Source organism: Coturnix japonica, chromosome 4 (assembly GCF_001577835.2).
Source record: "Coturnix japonica isolate 7356 chromosome 4, Coturnix japonica 2.1, whole genome shotgun sequence".
Lineage (NCBI taxonomy): Eukaryota > Metazoa > Chordata > Aves > Galliformes > Phasianidae > Coturnix > Coturnix japonica.
Window position 1 is genome coordinate 17,045,567 of NC_029519.1, and position 19,331 is coordinate 17,064,897.

Genomic DNA, 19,331 nt, shown 5'->3' on the forward strand with positions numbered 1-19,331 from the left:
TGTTGTGCAGAGTAAATAGGTTCACACCAGATTTGACTCTAATTTGGGTTTTAGAACAGTTAATTTGAACTTGAGCACCTATGGAAGAGCTGTTAACAAGAAGTGTCTGCACAGTGGAATCCTTTTCGTAGCTGTGCTATTTAAATCCAGCACCCAGAGCTCCTTATATATATACAGAATATACTTTCCTGCAAGCCATTTGAAATGTTGTGGGTGGCAGAACACAACTTACCAGATATTTAACAATGTCAAAGGAAAATAAAATGGATGTATGTGTTGGGATTCTTGCTACATGTGTGCCAAGCAGAAATAAAGACACAGATATCTTGAGACTTAATTGCCCTAAGATCAAATGTACCTCTGTCCTTTACCATGATAATTGGGTGCTTAAGCAAAAGTTCCCGAGTTACCAAAAATACCATGCAAATATCTAAAGTCTGAATTTCATCACCATTAGCTATTACACTAATAGCACAAATGTCTTAAATCTTAATATTCTGGCTCATTACCTTAGATAAAAGGCCATTAATAAAAAAGGCGTGTTTTAGCCTACCAACAGAATTTTTGAAGGTCTTTGTTTTGCTTTAAAACAGTGTCTCTCTTATGGTATTAGTGGTTAGCACAGGAACTAAATCATAATAATATTATGATTAATAAAGATAATACTGCATAACAATGTAAATTCTGCTAGGACTTTGGCTCAGACAGCATTTAGCTTAATTTTACTCTATCATAAATCAAGCCTGTTAAGCTGTATTTGTATCCGGCTGGTAAGCAAATATTTCTTTCTACCAAAATTATAATGAGTATAGATGCAGCTGTAGGAAATCTGCTTTGGATTTGTTGGCTTTCTAACATGCATCACAAAACAAATTATTCTAAGACAGATCAGAAGTTGGTCTGGTAAGTGACAATATTGCCTTAAGAAAAAAAAAGTAAACAGAATAACACTCAACAACCAAGACAATCCAGTGATCCTGGGTAGACTCCTGATATCTCAGCATCTCACTAGGAGTCTCCTACCATATCCAGTGCCCAAAGTGAACAGGAACAGTGGTATGGCAGAGAGTGTTCAGCAGAAATCATGCAAACAAACTATCAGAAAGAGGAGACCACTGGGACAATGCTATACAGATGTCAGTTTAAGATTAGTTTCTTGATACACAGTGAGATCAGAGTCAGGACCTGCAGTTCAAACACAAAAGTCAAGTGCATATGGTTTTGAAAAGAAAACAACCTTGATTCCAATGGAGTTAGGGTAAATTCAGTCATCGTTAGAGCACCAGTAACAGACTGTCACCACTCCAAACTCTGTGCAGTTAATTTTTTTTTTTTTGTTTGTTTTTCTTTGTTTGTTCCTTTTGTGTGTGAGGGGAGAGGGAGTATTTTGTTGGTGCTTTTAAAGAACAAAGGAGGAAGCAGTCAACGTTTGCCCAGAGTTGTTCTTGAGCAACTGGTAATAAAAATGCATTTAAGACATACATCCTAAACGCATCATTAACTCAATTTTGTTTGAATATTGCCTCTTTGTATCTTCTGTTGAATTATGAACTGTTTTTAGGTTCAGATGTATTTAAAATAATTAGTGATAGCAACTCTAATATTTTACTTTCAATCAAAATGTGTTCCTTACTGTTCTTCCTGCATAGTTGTTCATTTCCCTCAGACATAAGCAAGGTGTAGACAGATACATTGTTTATTTACAACCCCGGTGACAGTTAATGTGGCAGATGCTCCTACAACGTTTGACAGATAAAATGAGTTATTTACAGAATCTGGGTTTATTTATTTATGAACACTGAAACAGAAGTAGTATTTGCAAAGTTCCCCATTTACTTTCCCAGGAGCTTGTTTCAGTGCTAGTTGTGGTGTTTTGAAGTGCTGCATAAGAGGACATCACAGACACTGAGTCCAGCCTGTCATTAATGCATTCATCACCATTTTGACATAATGACTTATATTGTTGTCACTTAAAGCTACATATGCAAAACTACGTGACGTGTGGTGGAGCACTCTCTGTTTATTTATCCTTTTTCCCAACAGCCTCCTTTGCTGCATTTCCCATCTTTGGAATCATTCAGAACTACCCCTCAGAACGCTGCAGACAATGTCAGTAGCAGTGACTGCAGCTCAACGCCTTGCCTCTAACCCTGCTAGTGCTGAAGCACAGCACTTGTGCAAACATGTTATGCAAGATGCCCAGTGTCAAAGGTAATCCCCAAGGAGACTTGCATAACTGCCATGCATAGAAATGCCAGTATTGTCTTTTTGTTTTTTTTAAAAAAAACACAAACAAACAAAAAACAGAGATGAACAAAAAAGCTGAATGAAACCCTATGCAATGTGTCAACTATGTTTTTTCCAAAGGCAATCACAATTGAGCTGTGTGCACATTCTGCCTGCTTTTCAAATGGCTTGACTACACACCCTTTATGGTGCCTGTTTTTATGCACACGTACAATCCCTTACCATAGCTATCCAGGCCTCAGAACATTTGGAACCCTTTCAAAGACTATTTGTGCTGTCTATTGTGGGCAGACCTGAGTTTTCTCAGCTTGTGCTTCAGGCTTGAAAAAAAGAGTGTAAACCCAGTCTGGAGCTCTCAGCAGATTATTAGGTCAGGCACAGAGCTGTGGCAAATGCAGTCCTGTGGCTTATTTTCTTCCCCCTCAGTGCAGACAGAAAGCAATCACTCATGAAGGAAAGTTCTGTTCCAAAATATCTGCCATGTTCTTTGACCACAGGACACTATATCCAAGGTAAGGCTTTGCTGCAAGAATGTGGGATTACAACAATCCCTATGCAAAGTCCAGCCATGACCACCATGAAAACACATGAAAAATGGTGGGAGAACACATCTGAATACCTCTCTCACATGCACACAGAAGTATATAAGCTTCAGTAATACATGTGTGTTATAATCATTTTAAGGTTTAAGAGCAGCTAGCTAACTCAAAGCTTCCTAACAGAAGATGACTGATTGTTTCTCAGGTACCAAGCAGCTGCTGGAATGTTCAGCACTGCTGTGACAGGAGTACAGGCTGTGCTGCTATCACAGCCACAGCTATTTGCAGTGTGCATCTGATGGCACACAAGGGGCAACAGGAGTCATGCAAGAGTCTTCAAATGGATATATCACTGTATCTAAGAACCTATTACTGCTGTCACTGCTTCTCCCTGTGAATGGTGTGAACTAGTCACAAAAAGAGGCTGAAGCAGTTGGGAATTTGGTCAGATGAACATCTCCCTGGTTTCCCCTGTAACCAAGTGGGCACTCCTGCAGCTGCCTCCGTCAGGGCAGCCAAAGTTCAGCATCCTAAGCCTGTGTGAATACCTGCCCTGCTCTTTTCTTGCACTTTTCCTTTTCTCACCCTTATTTTTCCATCATGTCCACTAAAGCATGCACTGACATGTTCACTGTTCTGTTCTACTATCTGGTGGCTGCAGTACATCCCTGTTTCTCCTCCAGTCTCAGTAACACAGCTTGGCTCCATGGGTAACAACCCAATCTTTTTAATTCCTTCTCTGCCTGCCTGGCCTCCCTCCACTGCCTTTGGGATATGGCATCTTTCTGAAAAGCTCTGTCCTGCCTCTAATGTTGGTACAGGTGAACGTTCTCTGGCTCTCAAACCCTTCCCTCTCCTCATAGCACTTCGCATGACTGGTGGAAGAAGAAGTGCTTGGAACCCTGTGATACCAGCAATGTGGGCACAGCCAGTTTTATTTGTATTTGAGAGGAACCAAGTGTGAGTAGCTGTGAGAACAAAGAGACATTTAAGAAGTAATTATATGAGCCCATTCAGCAAGAGGCAACAAAGCAATGTCAGTACTGAGCAGAACAGAGAGCATTCAGCTGAAAACCAACTCCCTTGGGTCTCACTTCTGGAGGGAGAACTAGAAACAACAGTTGTTAGGGCTTGTGATACTTGTCAGTATTCAGGGCCAAAATCAGAAACCAGATGTGGTGAAGCCCTTCATGTGGCTTTATGTCACAGGAAAGGAGGCAAAAAAAAACAAGCAATTCCTTTCCACTTTCATCACTTGCGATCTATTGTGAAACGACAGTGCTGTGCCAAGAAAAGTCTCTTTGGCCTCTGTTACTGCAAGTGAGTATATAGATCTAAGGGGCCATATCACTGCCTGTGTTCTACACATACATTATTTTACACATCTATTTATAAAGATGCACAGAGAAAACAAATGTATATCACTGACAGAAAAATCTGTATAGCCTGCAAAAGCTCAAGTTCACAAGCACAGTGCAATAGCCTGCTTTACTTCCAGTACTTTGAAAAGTTCAAACCCACAGAAAGAGACGAGATCTTCAAGAACTCCACCATAAAAAGGCTTCATTCTGGAGAAGTCCTGACATAGACTTTAACCTCCAGGGAGAGGTTGATAGCACACCCTCAGACTGCATAGTTTAGTCATTCCCTGAGTCCTCTGCCACAGCCTCACACTTTTTACTGACTGAATTGTCTTCAGCTCCGACTCTGAGTGCTGGTAGAAGCAGTCCAGTTTCCCTTCCTGCACCATCTGCCCCATGCCAGCTGCATGCTTGGGACACCCACAAAAGCACACCCACCACACTCCAGTGCTGCAGAACCTCTCTTCCTCTCCCCTCCCTACCATTTCAGCAAAATACCACAAATAATCCTGGAGAGTGCTAAGCAAACAGTCCCTCCATTGCACACAGGCTTGCTACTATAAGGGAGTTATGTTGAAGTAAACTTTTTATTAAGGGCATGCCACAGAGATAGCATCTTTTCTTTCTGCCTTTGGCTATTGACTTCAAGCCTGGAAATTCCACCCAGTAAGGATTTCTGACAGCACCAAACTCCAAGGGTAGCTTACAGTAAAGTACTGTACTCTATTTCAATAGTTTAAAATCCCACGCACTGCAATCACAGCATTACTCATCATACAGGGCTCCATGTTAGATCATACAAAGTCAGGATCCCAAGTAAACTTGGCCTCGTTAAAGTACAATCCTTACAAGAGATTGTCTGGGAACAGTATTTCCTATATATGTGACACAAATAGCCTTTTCTTCAGCATCAGTGCTGTACCTCTTCTTATTCTAGCTATTTGTTCTTGAACAAGCATATTTACTGTATCTAATGAAAGGGGAAATCCCTCAGTCCCTCTCCCTATTCTTGTCTTTGTTCCCTTCTGTCCTGTAGTGACCTGACATGTGCTTCACCCTAGAAACTGAAATGCAGCCAGGAGTTGTAGATAATTGTTCTGGGCACCCACTACTGAAAGAACATGTGGATTTTTTATGGAAAATCTCCCATACGAGACTGTGAGAATCAGCTCCCTTTTAACTTATGAAGTTACCTCCATCCCTTACAGGCATGTACCCTTCTCCAAAAGCCTGATTTCAGCTGTCCCTGTGGAGATGCAGCCAGTAGTGAGGAGGAAGCAGTTTTTTTTCTGTTCTCGCCATCTGCTCACATAGGTGTTTTCACTTCCTGCATAAAAGCTACAGAGGTTCACCATGCTTGTTCACCCTTTCTATAATACTGTTAATGTTTGGGCAATTTGCGCTGGGTCACCAGTCTCTGTGCCAGAGCATTGAGCTGTATCCTCACCTGTAAGAGGCATGGCACAATGGCTGATCTGCAGAGATCTGTAGGGGAGAAGAGGTGAGGGAAGCAGCAGCGTGGTTAGCCCAGCTTCTGATCATGTGCTAGACATCCCTGCAGAGCCTCTCTCCTTTCAGTCAGAAATAAAGAGAAGAGACTGCTCCACAGAGTGAAGCAAAGAATACCAGCTGGACAGTTGTTGATGTGTTTCCAAAGGCTGATCCTAAGCTAGAAATGTATCTCTTTTTTGCTCACTCCCAGCTCTTGTAATAGCAGTCAGTAGTGAGATGACATTCCTGGTTATTTGAAATCTGGTTGCTTATCTGAAGTCTCCTTTTATAGCTAAAATGTTGGTTCTGAAAAGATGGGAGAAGAAGCATGAGTAAACAGGCCATCTCTCAAGAGCTCTGATATTTGGGATTAGAGAGAGACTTATGAAATGTAAAACACTGATAAAAACAGGGGAAAAAAAAACCACCACAGTATTATCAAAGTAAATCAAATATATTCAGTACATCAACATGTATTTAAAAACTGTAGCAAACAAGTTTCCTGATGAAATGCAGGTGCAGTTACATCTTAACATAATGTGTTTACAAAAACTGCATTTGCAAATTGCAATTTTTCTTCCCCTCTGAAGAGTAACAATTCTCTAAATCCCTGTTACGTCCCACCTTGCTACTCTCCCTAAGTCTTATTCAGACCCATAATTTATGGTCCCATTTTGATTTTTCTATTCACAGTCAGAAAACCCTAGTTCTCATGCAGAGTCTCTCACACAGCAATGACAACATAAAAGGACAAGACAGGTGTAATCTGGCTGTATTTTAGCATCACCTTTATGTCCCTTAGAGAAAGGTCTACTCCTCAGCTTGCTTTACTTTGTATACTATAGTACAGCAGATCAGGTACTTCACGTTTCAAGGAACTGGCAAGAGCTGACTTATTACTGCACTGAAGGGGAGGAGCAATAGTAGTTATAAGTACAGATTTTCTAGGATTTAAACATATTTCCTCATATGCACAGGCACAAATTCTTTGAATGCAGGCCTACCTCCCTTGCAGACTGCACAGTTACTAACTTTCTACCTGGTAGAAGAGGAAATAACTTATGACAGTGAAGAAACATCAGCCATTGGCACAGACAGTGCACGCTCCCTCACTGGCTCCTTGTTACTCCACAGAATTTCATAGGAAACTTCAATAGTTTGCTTTCAAAACAAAGTCCTGCAACCTTGATTCCCATATTAGGATTTGCAAAACATTTGTGGTTCGTGACAACGCGGTGTGTGGACCATACCATGATACCATATTAACTGCTGAACTTTGTGGTCATGGCATTGTGAAGTAAATGATGTATTTGCTAGGATCACTGCTTTGAATTAAAATCACTTTCTAATATTTCCATAGCTAACTTTGTGCCATATTTCATCTCAATACGTAAACACATGTGTTGGTAAGAAGATGTGATGGATCCCTTTTACTTCCCAGTGCAAAATAATCTGTGCCATTTTACTTTACAAGGAAGCTGTATACAGAAGCTACTCCTGAATACAAGGTGAATAATATCATCATAGAATGGCCTGGGTTGAAAAGGACCACAGTGATCATGTGGTTTCAACTCCCCAGCTACATGCAGGATCATCAACAACTAGACCAGGCTGCCCAGAGCCACATCCAGCCTGGCCTTGAATGCCTCCAGGGATGGGGCATCCACAGCCTCCTTGAGCAACCTGTTCCAGTGCATCAACACCTTCTGAGTGAAAAACGTCCTCTTAATATCTAACCTAAACCTCCCCTGTCTTAGTTTAAAACCATTCCCCCTTGTCCTATCACTATCCACCCTCGTAAACAGTCATTCCCCCTCCTGTTTATATGCTCCCTTTAAGTATTGGAAGGCCATAATGGGGTCTCCCCAGAGCCTTCTCCAAGCAAAACAAGCCCAGTTCTCTCAACCTTTCTTCATAGAAGAGGTGCTCCAGCCCTCTGATCATCTTAGTGGCCCTCCTCTGTACCCATTCCAAGAGCTCCATGTCTTTCTTGTCCTAGGGGCCTCAGGCCTGGATATAGGACTCATGATGGGGCCTCCCCCCTGAGTAGAGGGGAACAATCGCCTCCCTTTCCCTGCTGTCTGCTCCTCTTTTAATGCAGCCCAGAACTCAGTTGGCCTTCCAGGCTGGAAGCGCATGTTAAACATATTCAAGCAACAATAGCATATGGTAGTAGAAATCATATATATTTTTTCAGATATTTTTAGCATCTGATTGCATAGAAGTTATGGTTGTTTTTGTTGTTTTTTTTTTTTGTATCAAAAAGGATAAAACCCCACAGATGCAGGTTGCTGCCCAGGATATACAGCCTTCAGTCAGCACTAGCTCTAATAAATAAAATCCAAACCCTAACTCCTGGAAGTACCCTGAAGTAGTTTATGGTTGCCTACACTTACAAAGGGTACATGTTAGTGCTTTACAAATTATTTTAATTATTTAAGAAATCATTGTTTCAACAGCTATGTTTAATATACAGGCAAAAGTAAATAGGTGCCTGGATGTTTACAATAGCAGAACTAATTGCCAGCTTCACTTGTGCATTTAAGAGTCACAGCTTGCAGCTTGGTGAAATACAACACAATGAGTTTACACATCTGGGGATATAACAATGGGAAACGATTCCAAGGAAACGTGCAAGGGAAAGCAGAATGTATTAAATGAAATATGTTTAGACTGGCAGCATTAATCGGCAATATCAATGGGGATTGAGGTTTACACCTATGGAGACTGACTCTCAGATATCTTTGCAAATCCAAACAAAAACAAATCCACCAGACTGTAAAACCACTGAATCTGTGTTGCCTTGCTTCTTCCTCCCTCTGCTCCCAAAACCCTTTATTTGCACTCCCTGTTATTTTATAAATGGACACCTGAACAGCAATCACAGACAAACTTAAAATCAGTATCTGCCTGCTTCTCTAGCTCCCTGAACTGCATGTGCACAAAATCATTTCAGCCACCGTGACTGAAGAAGATGAAACTTCAGGAAACCTCTTGGAAGCTGTTCCTGCTTATTGCGTTTTAATAGAACAGAGAGGTTGCTGCCTCTGCTTCCTGCTGCCACAAGAGCAGAGGGAATGTTCCTGCCCCTGGGCCAGAACCACCAGATTGTCCTAGGGGCCCACTGGGAGATGGGCAGATAGGAGATCAACAATGTTGCCACAGATAACTTTGCTTGCCTCATGTGTGCTAACCTACTTATAAGGGTGAACACATCCATTTGTCCGGCCACATTTGCATACTTAACTAAATTTACGCCATTTTTGCTGCTCTCAAGACACAGTGTGTTCCTGGGAACAGGAAAAAAACACATTGCTTTGACCCAGCAGCAGTAAAGGTAAAAATGAATTTTGCCTACTTGCAATAGGAGACCTATTGCTGGTACTTGCTACATCCTTGGGATTTTCAAAGAGGAAATTTTAAAACTTCCTTTGGCATGAGATGAAGCTCAGCATTTTTATACTGTTTTCTCTTAAGTGAGGGAATGACTTCATGTTTCTTTTAAAATGGGAAATGACATTTCTCTGCCACTATGGAAGTCTGTTTTAGATTGTTTTACTTCACAAGTTTTAAATGCACGTTGCCACGGTATTTCATAGGAGTGTATTTACATCTACCTTCCTAAAACACAGTGTATTATGTTGCAATTAAAGGCCCACAAACTCAATCTGATATCTCTTCACTAATTTATTCCCAAGCCAATATGCATTTTAGTGTTCTAAACCATCGCTAATTAACACATGGAAATATTTTAACATGGATTTTGAGTAATTCCATTTAACAGTCTAACCAGTGCTAAAACATATGTGGTATGTCATTTCTTTCTTTTGAGGAAGGCATTGGCATTAAATCTTTCAATCTTCCTGGGCACCAAATGCTAATTTCAGGAAGATTAAATAACAGACTGCAGCTACAATTTCCTTGCGTTACTTCCCAGAAAGTCAAATGAACATATTTATGTGGGAGGAATTTCTTTGCTGTACAAGCCAAAAAAAAAAAGCCTTCCCCCCCCCCCCCCCCCCCCAGGTTACTAATACACTAACAATCACTTGCTAATTAAATAACTTTAACCCCTATCTACAGTTCATGGAAAGATGCCAACTTATACATTCAACTTTCACTTTTTTTTTTTTTTTAATTCCCCTTAATTAAAGTATGCCCACATGATGTTTTCACCTGCAGCTCCAAGTTTTCCATACTTGAATCAGAGACAAGTAGCTTGCAGTGTGGTGACTATGGTCATAAAGCCAGAAATGCTCATATATGGCCCTCTTCTGATTTTCACACTTTAAAGGTATGCTATAAACATGGTTCACATGGTACTGTTCTAGTGGTTTCAAGCCTAGTATAATTCCGCATGTCAATGGACTTAGGATACAAAATACCCAGAGGTATGCGTACGGATATCTTATGCATGTAGAATTAGAAAATACAGTAGGAGGCTGCTGCCTTCCGGATCATGAGCTAATTGCTTGCATACTGCATACAGCTTTTCATAAGATGTACTTCAATGAGCTTACTTAAGAGCAGTTAAGCACTTCTGCTCTAAGGATTCCCACCAGAAATCCAACCACACCTCAGAACTGCAGTTCCTCTTCCCCCTATGGTGAGTCCAGTTTCCATGTTCTCACTTGACCATTCATCTCTGCTTCCTACTGAAGCTGAAGCAAAAGCTCACTGTACATTAAGAACATGCCCATAGGTTTTTAAAGCCTACCACATCTCTGTTGTAGAGCGAGATGTTTTTCTTCAACTTTCTCTAGTCTTCTTTTTTTTTTTTTACCTTTTGCAACAGACTTTGTAAATTGTTACTCAGCCCAACAATATATGGTGCTATTCCACCTGCATTATCTTTCAGTAGCTATGTCAGTCTCAGTACCACATCATCTGAAACACTGGTTTCTGTTTGGTTTTTCTATTACCTCTATAAAATCTAATCACATTTTTTGCACCATTTGGGTGCCTAGATTCTTGACATTTGCACAAGAGCATTCCAGTTGTTTCTTACCAGTCAAGGCTTACCAGAGGAAGCAAAGTCCCATTTTCAATCTGACTACCATTTTCATCAGTATTAGAGATTCGTCTCAGTCTGTATTTGTGCCCACTGACTTTCCTGTATTTCCTTTATATCTCTTTATATATTTATATATATATATATATATATTTAGTGAGTGATCCTGGGAGAAACTGTAGATATTAGCAAGAAGTTCCTTGCTCAAGGAACTGAGGGTGTCCAGAGACACCCTATGTTCAGTCCCAGTGAAGATTCATGACAGCAGCAGACTGCCTTGTCAGAACTTTAAAATAAACAACAACCAAAAAGTGACTTCAGTGTTCTCAAACTGCTTAAAACACTGACTCCTGCGCTCTCCACAAAGAAAGGAATGGAAAAAATTGTGAAAAAAAAAATACAACAAAAACTCTAAAAGTTATGATTGGAAAGAGCAATGGCTCTTCCCCTAGCTGTGTGTTACTTTAAAGGTTTGAGTCAGATAAAATAATATTTAACTTAGCTCATGGTAAAGTTTACAAATGGCTATTCATTCTAGCATAGAAAGCCAAATGCCAGTACATAAAAATCTGCCAATCTTGTTTCCCATGAAAACATGTGCTGTTCCACTGAGGGCTGATCACAGCCTGAGTGAAAGCATATATCTGAAAACTCAAATTCCTTCTGTTACATGAAGGCTTTTTGTTTTACAGTTTGCACAGACATTAGTTACAAAAGCATGTCACGTTGCACAAAAGTATTAATAAATATGTGCAAAGGCTCCAACTTTGTTGCACCTGCTGGACTGGTCCTAGAAGAACGCTTAGTTGGTTGACAACAACATGGAGTACCATATATTTGCAATGCAGATGGATGAAAACAAGAGGCTGAAAAATAAGCTCTATCAATTTCAGGTCATCATTCAGAAAGTGCACGGACAGTCCACATTAAGAAAATATCACAACACTTGATGATGCACCTATATGGTTTGGTATGTTTTCTGTAAATTAATGGGAGGAAGAAAAGAGATGCAGTTTGGAAATGTATACTTGCTCCATGCTTTTTAAAGCCAAAATCTGAAAAACACTCTTCTAAAAGTGGGAAGTAAATATCAGAAACATTCTGATATTCAGTCAGATACACCAAAATACTGAGGACCACACAGAGGGGGAAGAGCATTGATTGTTTAAAGATTTCTGACCTCTATAAATTAAGAAATTCATTAAATTAAACTGGCTATGAGTTTGAGAAATACCAACAAAGTGACAAGTCAAATCTATTAGAGGAGCCATGAAAACACCCTGCAAGACACCCCAAGTCAGTAAATTATGCCTCTTCATCTTTGCTCAAGCAAAACCAATTCTACTGCTGCTCTCACCAAAGTCTTTAAGGTCATTTCACTTTGTAAGATTTCATATCAAACCATTTGAATACTAGCTTTTCTTTTAATTAAATCAGGCCAATAACAGGCCACTTATAAGCAGTTGCATTGGCATTGGGGAACATAATAAAGGTTAAAAAAAAGCAAAACAATTTGATAATCTTCCCTTCTCTGAACTAAATTTACACAGTCAGTTCTCTTAACCATACCTAACTTTAAGAGCCCTGTTCTGCAGGTTCTGAGATAAAGTGCAAAGTTCCCATTGGTCATGAAGGTTAAAAATGAGGCCCTAAATATGATTATTTTTATTTTAATATTAGATTTAAAATTTGCAGGCTGTCCTCCCACTATTTCTGCAGAATAGATTTCCCAGCAATCGTCCAAACAACTGGACAGTAGCCTTCGAGAGGCCATAATAAGAGGTCTTCAGTCGAGTGGTGTCATATGGTCTTCATTTAGAAGTATCACAAGAACATTACTTCTCACAGTACTTACAAATGAAAAACATATGTCCTTAACCTGTAATACTGCAAGAAATACTGCTCTTTGGGTTAGTTTTTGGCCTCAGACTTTTGAAATATGAACCAAGTAAAGGGATTTCAGCTTAATGTTTGATTCAGTCCATTCTTCAGAGCTAAAAGATTGATGAATGGATAAAGCTCATATTTGTAAGAAGCAATTTGCCCACAACCATGGTAATGCACTGTAGTTGGAAACATGAAGCACGTATATCAGAAGCGTGTGGGGATAGTTAATTAAAGACATCTACTTTCCATTTAATTAAAAAAAAGGGGGGAGGGGGATATTAAACTGGCTCTGATTCCTATAAAGAGTTTTATAACGAATATATGGGTCCCTTGCATTTAGTATTTAGGCTCAATCAATATGGTTATCTATCTGTCAATTTTTCCTCCTCTTTAATGCAGAAAGAGAGGTCTTTTTTACAGCCAGCTCAGAAAGTACTAAGCTAATCAATACACACAGAGATAACAGAATGATTTGAAACAAGTAACTGAAGCTTATCACTTTGCAGTATACTGAGCCCACCAAAACATTTTTCTGGAAGTAAAGTGAAAACAAAGCTTCTTCACTTTTTATTACGTAAGTGGGTGGTGACACAGATGTAGGCCTTTTGTATTTGTTCCTAGTTTTGTATTTTTGGGAACATTTGGTATATCTGCATTTGTTAATGTGTGGGAATGTGAATCCAATTTCTCAGTGAGATTTAAAAACTCTGCCTAGAGAATCAAACATTCTCTTAGTTGCCCTTGATTTCCTGTCCCTAAACATTTATTGGAAATCTATGCATTGTTCTGGAGAGCCATGCACAAGATTTTTCAGGAAGAAACCTTCTGCTGTTCCCACAGGCCTTAAAACTCATTATTCCATACTCTCAGAAATTTGTGTTTCAACCCCAAGTTGAAAAGTACAGGTTTTCCTTTCAGCTGTCTCCTACTGAGTTAGTTGAATTGAAACAGTTTGTAAGCACTGGGTTCCTAGAGGTTGAAATATACATATAAGTATCAAGATTCTGGATTCTAACACAGCAGAGAGATTTTCAAAAGTTAGCATGGTCCCTCGCCTCTGCCTTTTTGAAGAACCGCATATAGGATTTAGCTATGAAATTCTCCTTGACTGGTAAGTTACAGTTGTCCACCATACAGTGGGTAGAATTCTACATAATTCAAAAACTTTTTGTGGATAACCCTGGTTTGCTTCAATTTAACAAACATTCAATGCAAGCTCAGAAGTAATATTTGCATGTGTACAGGGTATAGAATAATAAAAAAGGAACATGAAATAAGGTATATGGCTGGGTGTGCAAGTGCTGCTGCCACTACCAGTCCAGTAAGTTAGCAAGAACTTACCAGGAATATTTACAAGGTCAGAAATCACTAAACCACAGACCACTGCATTGTGGAAACATGCCAGCAATGAGGCATTAACAACTGAGTCCATTCCAGAGGAGCTGAAAGATGGATGGGTATATCTGAGGGCAGAATTGGGCCCAGTGAATGAGAAAAGATTGTTAGAGCGACACCTTGAGTGACACAAATTACGTTACAAAATTGATCACTTCCTTATATATGGCAGGAGGCTTCCAGGGCACTCAACATCCTATTCCATTAAGCTGTGATAAATGAGACCATATTTCCACATCACACTGAACTCATTTTTTAAATGTGCTTCTTCAAATATTTGGTTACTTAACCCCCTCCTTCAGATATCAAAAACAGTCTTTCTTTCCTATCCGTTGCAGATATTAAGAGGTGTCCTCACCATAGGGCCTACACCTAGGAGTTTGTTTTCTCCACAGAACTCCTCCATTTTTGATAACACAAAATTTTGAGAAAGTCACTGAAAAAGGTTTGGTTTGCATTCTCAATGTGCACACTTGGCATCTCAAAGAACACTCACAGATACACAAGAGCTTCAAAATGATTGAGAAATATCCCCCCAAAAGCAACTCTCCTATGAAGATCACCACCACTATCTGGAACACTGTTAGGATGGAAACCCATGGAACAAAAGCAGAATTGTTTCAAACAGATCGCTACAGCTGGAGGTGGCTGGGGAAGGTTCATAAATTGATAAGCACCACCGAAGGATCATAAGCCTCCATATCAATTGTATAAATATTACAACAGAGCCACTCACTGCAGTCATTCTGAAAAGGTTATGGGTTTCACAGGTGTCCGCTGTCAGTTCTGATTAAGCTTAAACTAAACCACTTATCTATAATGTTGGATTGGAAGGGGTTTTATTGCTGAACACAGGGTAAATCAAATTCAGGATACACATCTGTGGAAAAACACAGAGGGCTGAAGTTCACAGTCCTGACACGGGTTAAAAAAAAAAACCACCAAAAGCCAACACTCCAGACTCAGGAGGAGATCTGCCTATTCATCAGTCTGCCTATCATCGTATGTTCTGTATCTCAAAGGAGGGTTGTACTTCCCCTGAAAACAGCTTCAAGTTTTCTTTCGCTTTGCAAATCATGGTTCACTTTTTGAAAACAGACACTATTTTAAGATTATCATCAGCATTCTTTCCTAAAGTGCCAATATTTTACCAATTATTTGCTAATAAATTTAAATTAATTATACACCTGTACTTTTCACTACAGAGGATATACACACTAAAGCATCTGTAGTGATAAACTCACAACTTTTTTCATCTCAGTAGGAAAAAGCTTTACAAAAACAACAACTTACACCACAGATTCCTAGAGCTTCACAATAAGACGGTGAATCCTAAGCCCAAAAAGCACCGGTAGCAACTCATCTGATTTCAACAATAACAGGATTTCAGTAGAATATTAAAGAAAAGTACTTCTAATAGCTGACACAAGTTACAAAAGTCACATTCTCTTCCCCAAAATACTCCATATTAATGTTGCACTTGAAAGTACATTTGTTGACTCATACTGCTAATAGATGGCAGAAGTGAATAAATATATTTGCTTTTACAACATCATTATTTCCCTTGCATACAATTATTTCCTTGCCAAACAATGCTAGTGACAAATCGCAACAGACTATGAAGCCATCTACATCAGCAGTTTTTTAACCTAAGGTAAAAATAAACAGAAACATCTGTAAAGTAATCTTGTACAAAGCTACGTTTATTAACAAATATATTTTCTAATAAAACACCATCTGCAAGCAACCCTCAGCTTCTATTTGTTATAAATAGGCCTTTTACTGTTTTCAGATGCAGTTCCCAGAAAATTATTCCAAGCTCTACTGCAAAACACATCAGTCTTTGTTGCTGCCTGGAATGTTAATAAATAACATCGAGTTTTTAAATAGTCAAACAATTTATTGGCTTGAAACAATTATTTCAATAGAAAAAGCTGACCTTTTGCAATAAAGTGCCTTAAGAATGCATCACTCCTCATTCCTACTATAAAAATGCTTCCAAGCAGGGAAGCATATGCAGAAAACAAAAAACTATGAAAGAGCCGCACTGCAATTCTGTTCCTACATGCACCATAAACCTACCTTGCAATACATACAGCTTTAGAGAAACTCAGAATAAGAGAAAAAATATACGGACTGTACACAGTTGAATTTGTATCCTTATTATACATCTGTACTTGGAGTGGGCATGAATAAGAACCAATTAAAGTGTTCTTCACAGGAATATTGTACTGACCAGCAATACACAATTCAGCAACTTAAACTGTTGGTAGCAGAGATGCAGATTGAATCCCAATATTAAGAGCTCTTCAACATGCATTAAAACTTTAATGTGACACATTTTCATAAGCATTACTGAGAACTTCAGCCACATTCATTCCATTAAAAGCAATGGGAACTCAGCAAACTCTGCAAATAAACTCCTAACTGGTGGAACTGTTTAGTAATACTGAAATTTGGACGCTGCTATTTTTCATTAAAGATCTTAAAAAACACTTTATACCAAACTAGCTCCTACCTGAATAAGCAAACTAGTGAAAAGTGTGCATGAACTAAGATTCTGGTTGGTACAAAAGTATGAGACTCAATGGAGAACTAGTTTTTCAATATTAACTAGAAACAAGTAATGTTAACATTCAAATCTGTGATTTTAAAACTTCAGCTAACTGGGACTACCACAACAAACCTTGCCAGAAGTAAAGTTAGTCATGCATATTCTAAAAAAAAAAAAAAAAAAAAAAAAAAAAAAGAAAAGAAAAGAAGGAATGTCTTAGAACATAATTCCAGGAAATGCATATTTCCAAAGAAGAATATTCAGTGCATAAAACACTCAAACAGTACTAGAGAAAAGAAATTTTAAATTACTTACTTCACCAACAGGAGGAATATTAAGCTTTGGTACTTTATTCTTTGAACTTGGTGTGTTCACTTTTCCTTCCAGCAGTGTTCCAAAGGACTGATTTCCATATCCACTCTCAATTTCTATGGGAGGTTTCAGTTCTGGTGAGTCATTGGGTACCTGGTCCTGACCATCCATCGGCCTAACATATGCCGTAGGCTTTTGCTGGACCATGCTGCTTTTACAGTGAAGTCCTGGTGGGAAATTCTGGTTTGAAAGACTACTGTTTGCAGACAACAAAGATGTGGAAGGAAGTGGAGATCCAGAACCATGACCTACAAACTCAAGCTCCGTGGGTGACTTTGAATGACTGTTGTCTTTGTAAGTATGTTCTCCAGCTGCTGACTTTGAATGAGTATGCCGCCTTGAATGCGAAGATGCTGCCATAGAATTTGCTTCCTCAGTTCCTCCACTTTTATGCTGCTCACTCTGACAATTATAGAGGTCTTCATACCTGCCCTGTGGCTGGTCATGAGAAGAGCTATGCTTTGTCCGACTTTGCTGACTACTGGATTGGCTTGACTGGGCCCCACTAGAGTTGTGACCACTGCGTGACCAGTCTGTCCTCGACTTCCTGCTGCTCTGGTGACTGTGCAGCAAGGCAGAATTAGATGACAGTGACAAAGGTGGAGGCATTGATGTCGATGAGTGGCCACTGATCTGATGAGATGGGATCATCCTGTTTCTTTGTTCTGAGAAAAAGTTCTGTTCATTTTTGTCAATGGGCGTCTGTGGGACAGAATTCTTTGGGATTCCTACAAGATGGCTCTGATTGGAATGGTTAGTTAGCAGGTCCTTCATCTCATCATAGTTTCCCAATGTGTTCTGGACACGGTTTGCAAGAGCATCACCTTTATTTGTCTAGAATATAAACATAAATAAAGAATGGAAAAGAGTGAGTAATTTTTTAACTAGGAAGTTACTGCACAGAATAGTTGTCTTAGAAGATGGCAAATGTTAGCTGTTTAATGGTGTCATGCTGACATTTAATCTAATTTCAATTACATTTTACATATGTTATGTAAGAAGAATCTATCAATAACTGTTCAAAGAATCTCTTGAAACAGGCTTGAATGAGTAACACTTGTATACTGCTTCCCATTTTCTTAAATTTGTTCTAAGTGAAATGTTTAAATTACATCAGTTTATAGATGTTCAGAGGAAAACAGGCTGGTTTTATGTCATAGAAGTTGGTCTTGTACATTTCATATCTTGCAAAATATGCAAATGTGAATTACTGACTACTCAGCATTTGAATTGCAATCACACACTTTATTTAAACATGATATTGCAGTAGCACCCCCTTGACCCATACTTCTGCCATAAAAAGAAGCCAGGTAGACTCTAACAGGCACACAGGGGTAAACTTTTTTTATGTAAAGCCAATTACTTTTCCATAGAGGGTTCAGTTTGACCCAAGATATCTGATATCTGAGTCCAGAAAAGAAAAAGCTTCTAATAACTGAAATGTTATAACAGCTTCAAATAAAACATCATTCATAACAATTTTCTTTACAGAAGAATATAAAAAGAGATGACTGTCACGTTCTTAAGCATAAAGATTCTTCCCATTTATGGACTGTGTTTGGTTTTCTTTTTTAATTCCAGCAATTGCTAAATAAATACTGACTCATCTGTGTCACACCACTATGATACTTCCCTTTCTAAAGCATAAAATACTCTTTGTTGTTTTTATTTTATTTTACTTTTCATTTACACTCGTAAAAAGCAGGAGAAATATGCTGGGTGCAATAATTAATACACAGCTAATTTCCTCTGTCCACAGAGAGCCAATGTACCAGTCTTCTTACTGAACTTTATGTTCTATTGAAATGACCAGTAGAGAACTAAAACATCATATTAAAAAGACTCAAAGGATAAAAGCAGAGCAAAGGTACAGCTCAAGCAGACAGTTAACTTCTACAGTTTGGAATTAAATTATGTCAGTGCAATATATGTAATTAGTGTAAAGCGAAACTTCAGGGTATAGCTAACTACACTTTTATTTACATTTGGTTTTCTATTCAATATAGCAAACAACATCTCAGTCCAAAGAGGCCTTAATGTTAGGCCATAAAGAGTCTGTGGTTGGTTAGAGTGTCCCACTTAATTCCTCAAGCAGGGATCCTACCATACTGCTGATCCAATCTTCCTCAAGAATTAAGCTGAAGTCTGAGTGATGAAAAATTTCCACGCACGGATTCCTCCTGAAATGTCTGCTTATATTACCCACCATTGAACTAGTCAGGAGATGAAGAGAGTACTGCAGGAAGATTTTTCTTTTAGTACATAGTGCACACGCCATAAAAAAATGTTGGAAAAGAAGGTAATAAATGCAAATTTTCTTTTGCTCATTCTCGGGGATTGTAATGTATATTACCACTGTACTGAGGCAGTGATTTAAAAATTAACTGTTCAATGTTGTTCTCATCTATATACATTTTGCCAGCACTCCTCGCTGACACAGTTAATAACCCCAGTTGTGAAGAACCACGAATCCC

General features: G+C 39.0%; 1 protein-coding gene across 1 annotated transcript in view; it reads right to left on the bottom strand.

Moving 5' to 3' along the window:
* AFF2 (AF4/FMR2 family member 2) overlaps positions 1-19,331 on the bottom strand; it is a 344,011-nt gene that overhangs the window by 222,745 nt on the left and 101,935 nt on the right. Inside the window, exon 3 of the mRNA XM_015860794.2 lies at positions 16,801-17,691. Within this exon, the coding sequence (XP_015716280.2) occupies positions 16,801-17,691 (891 nt within the window). The remainder of the gene's footprint in view (positions 1-16,800; positions 17,692-19,331) is intronic.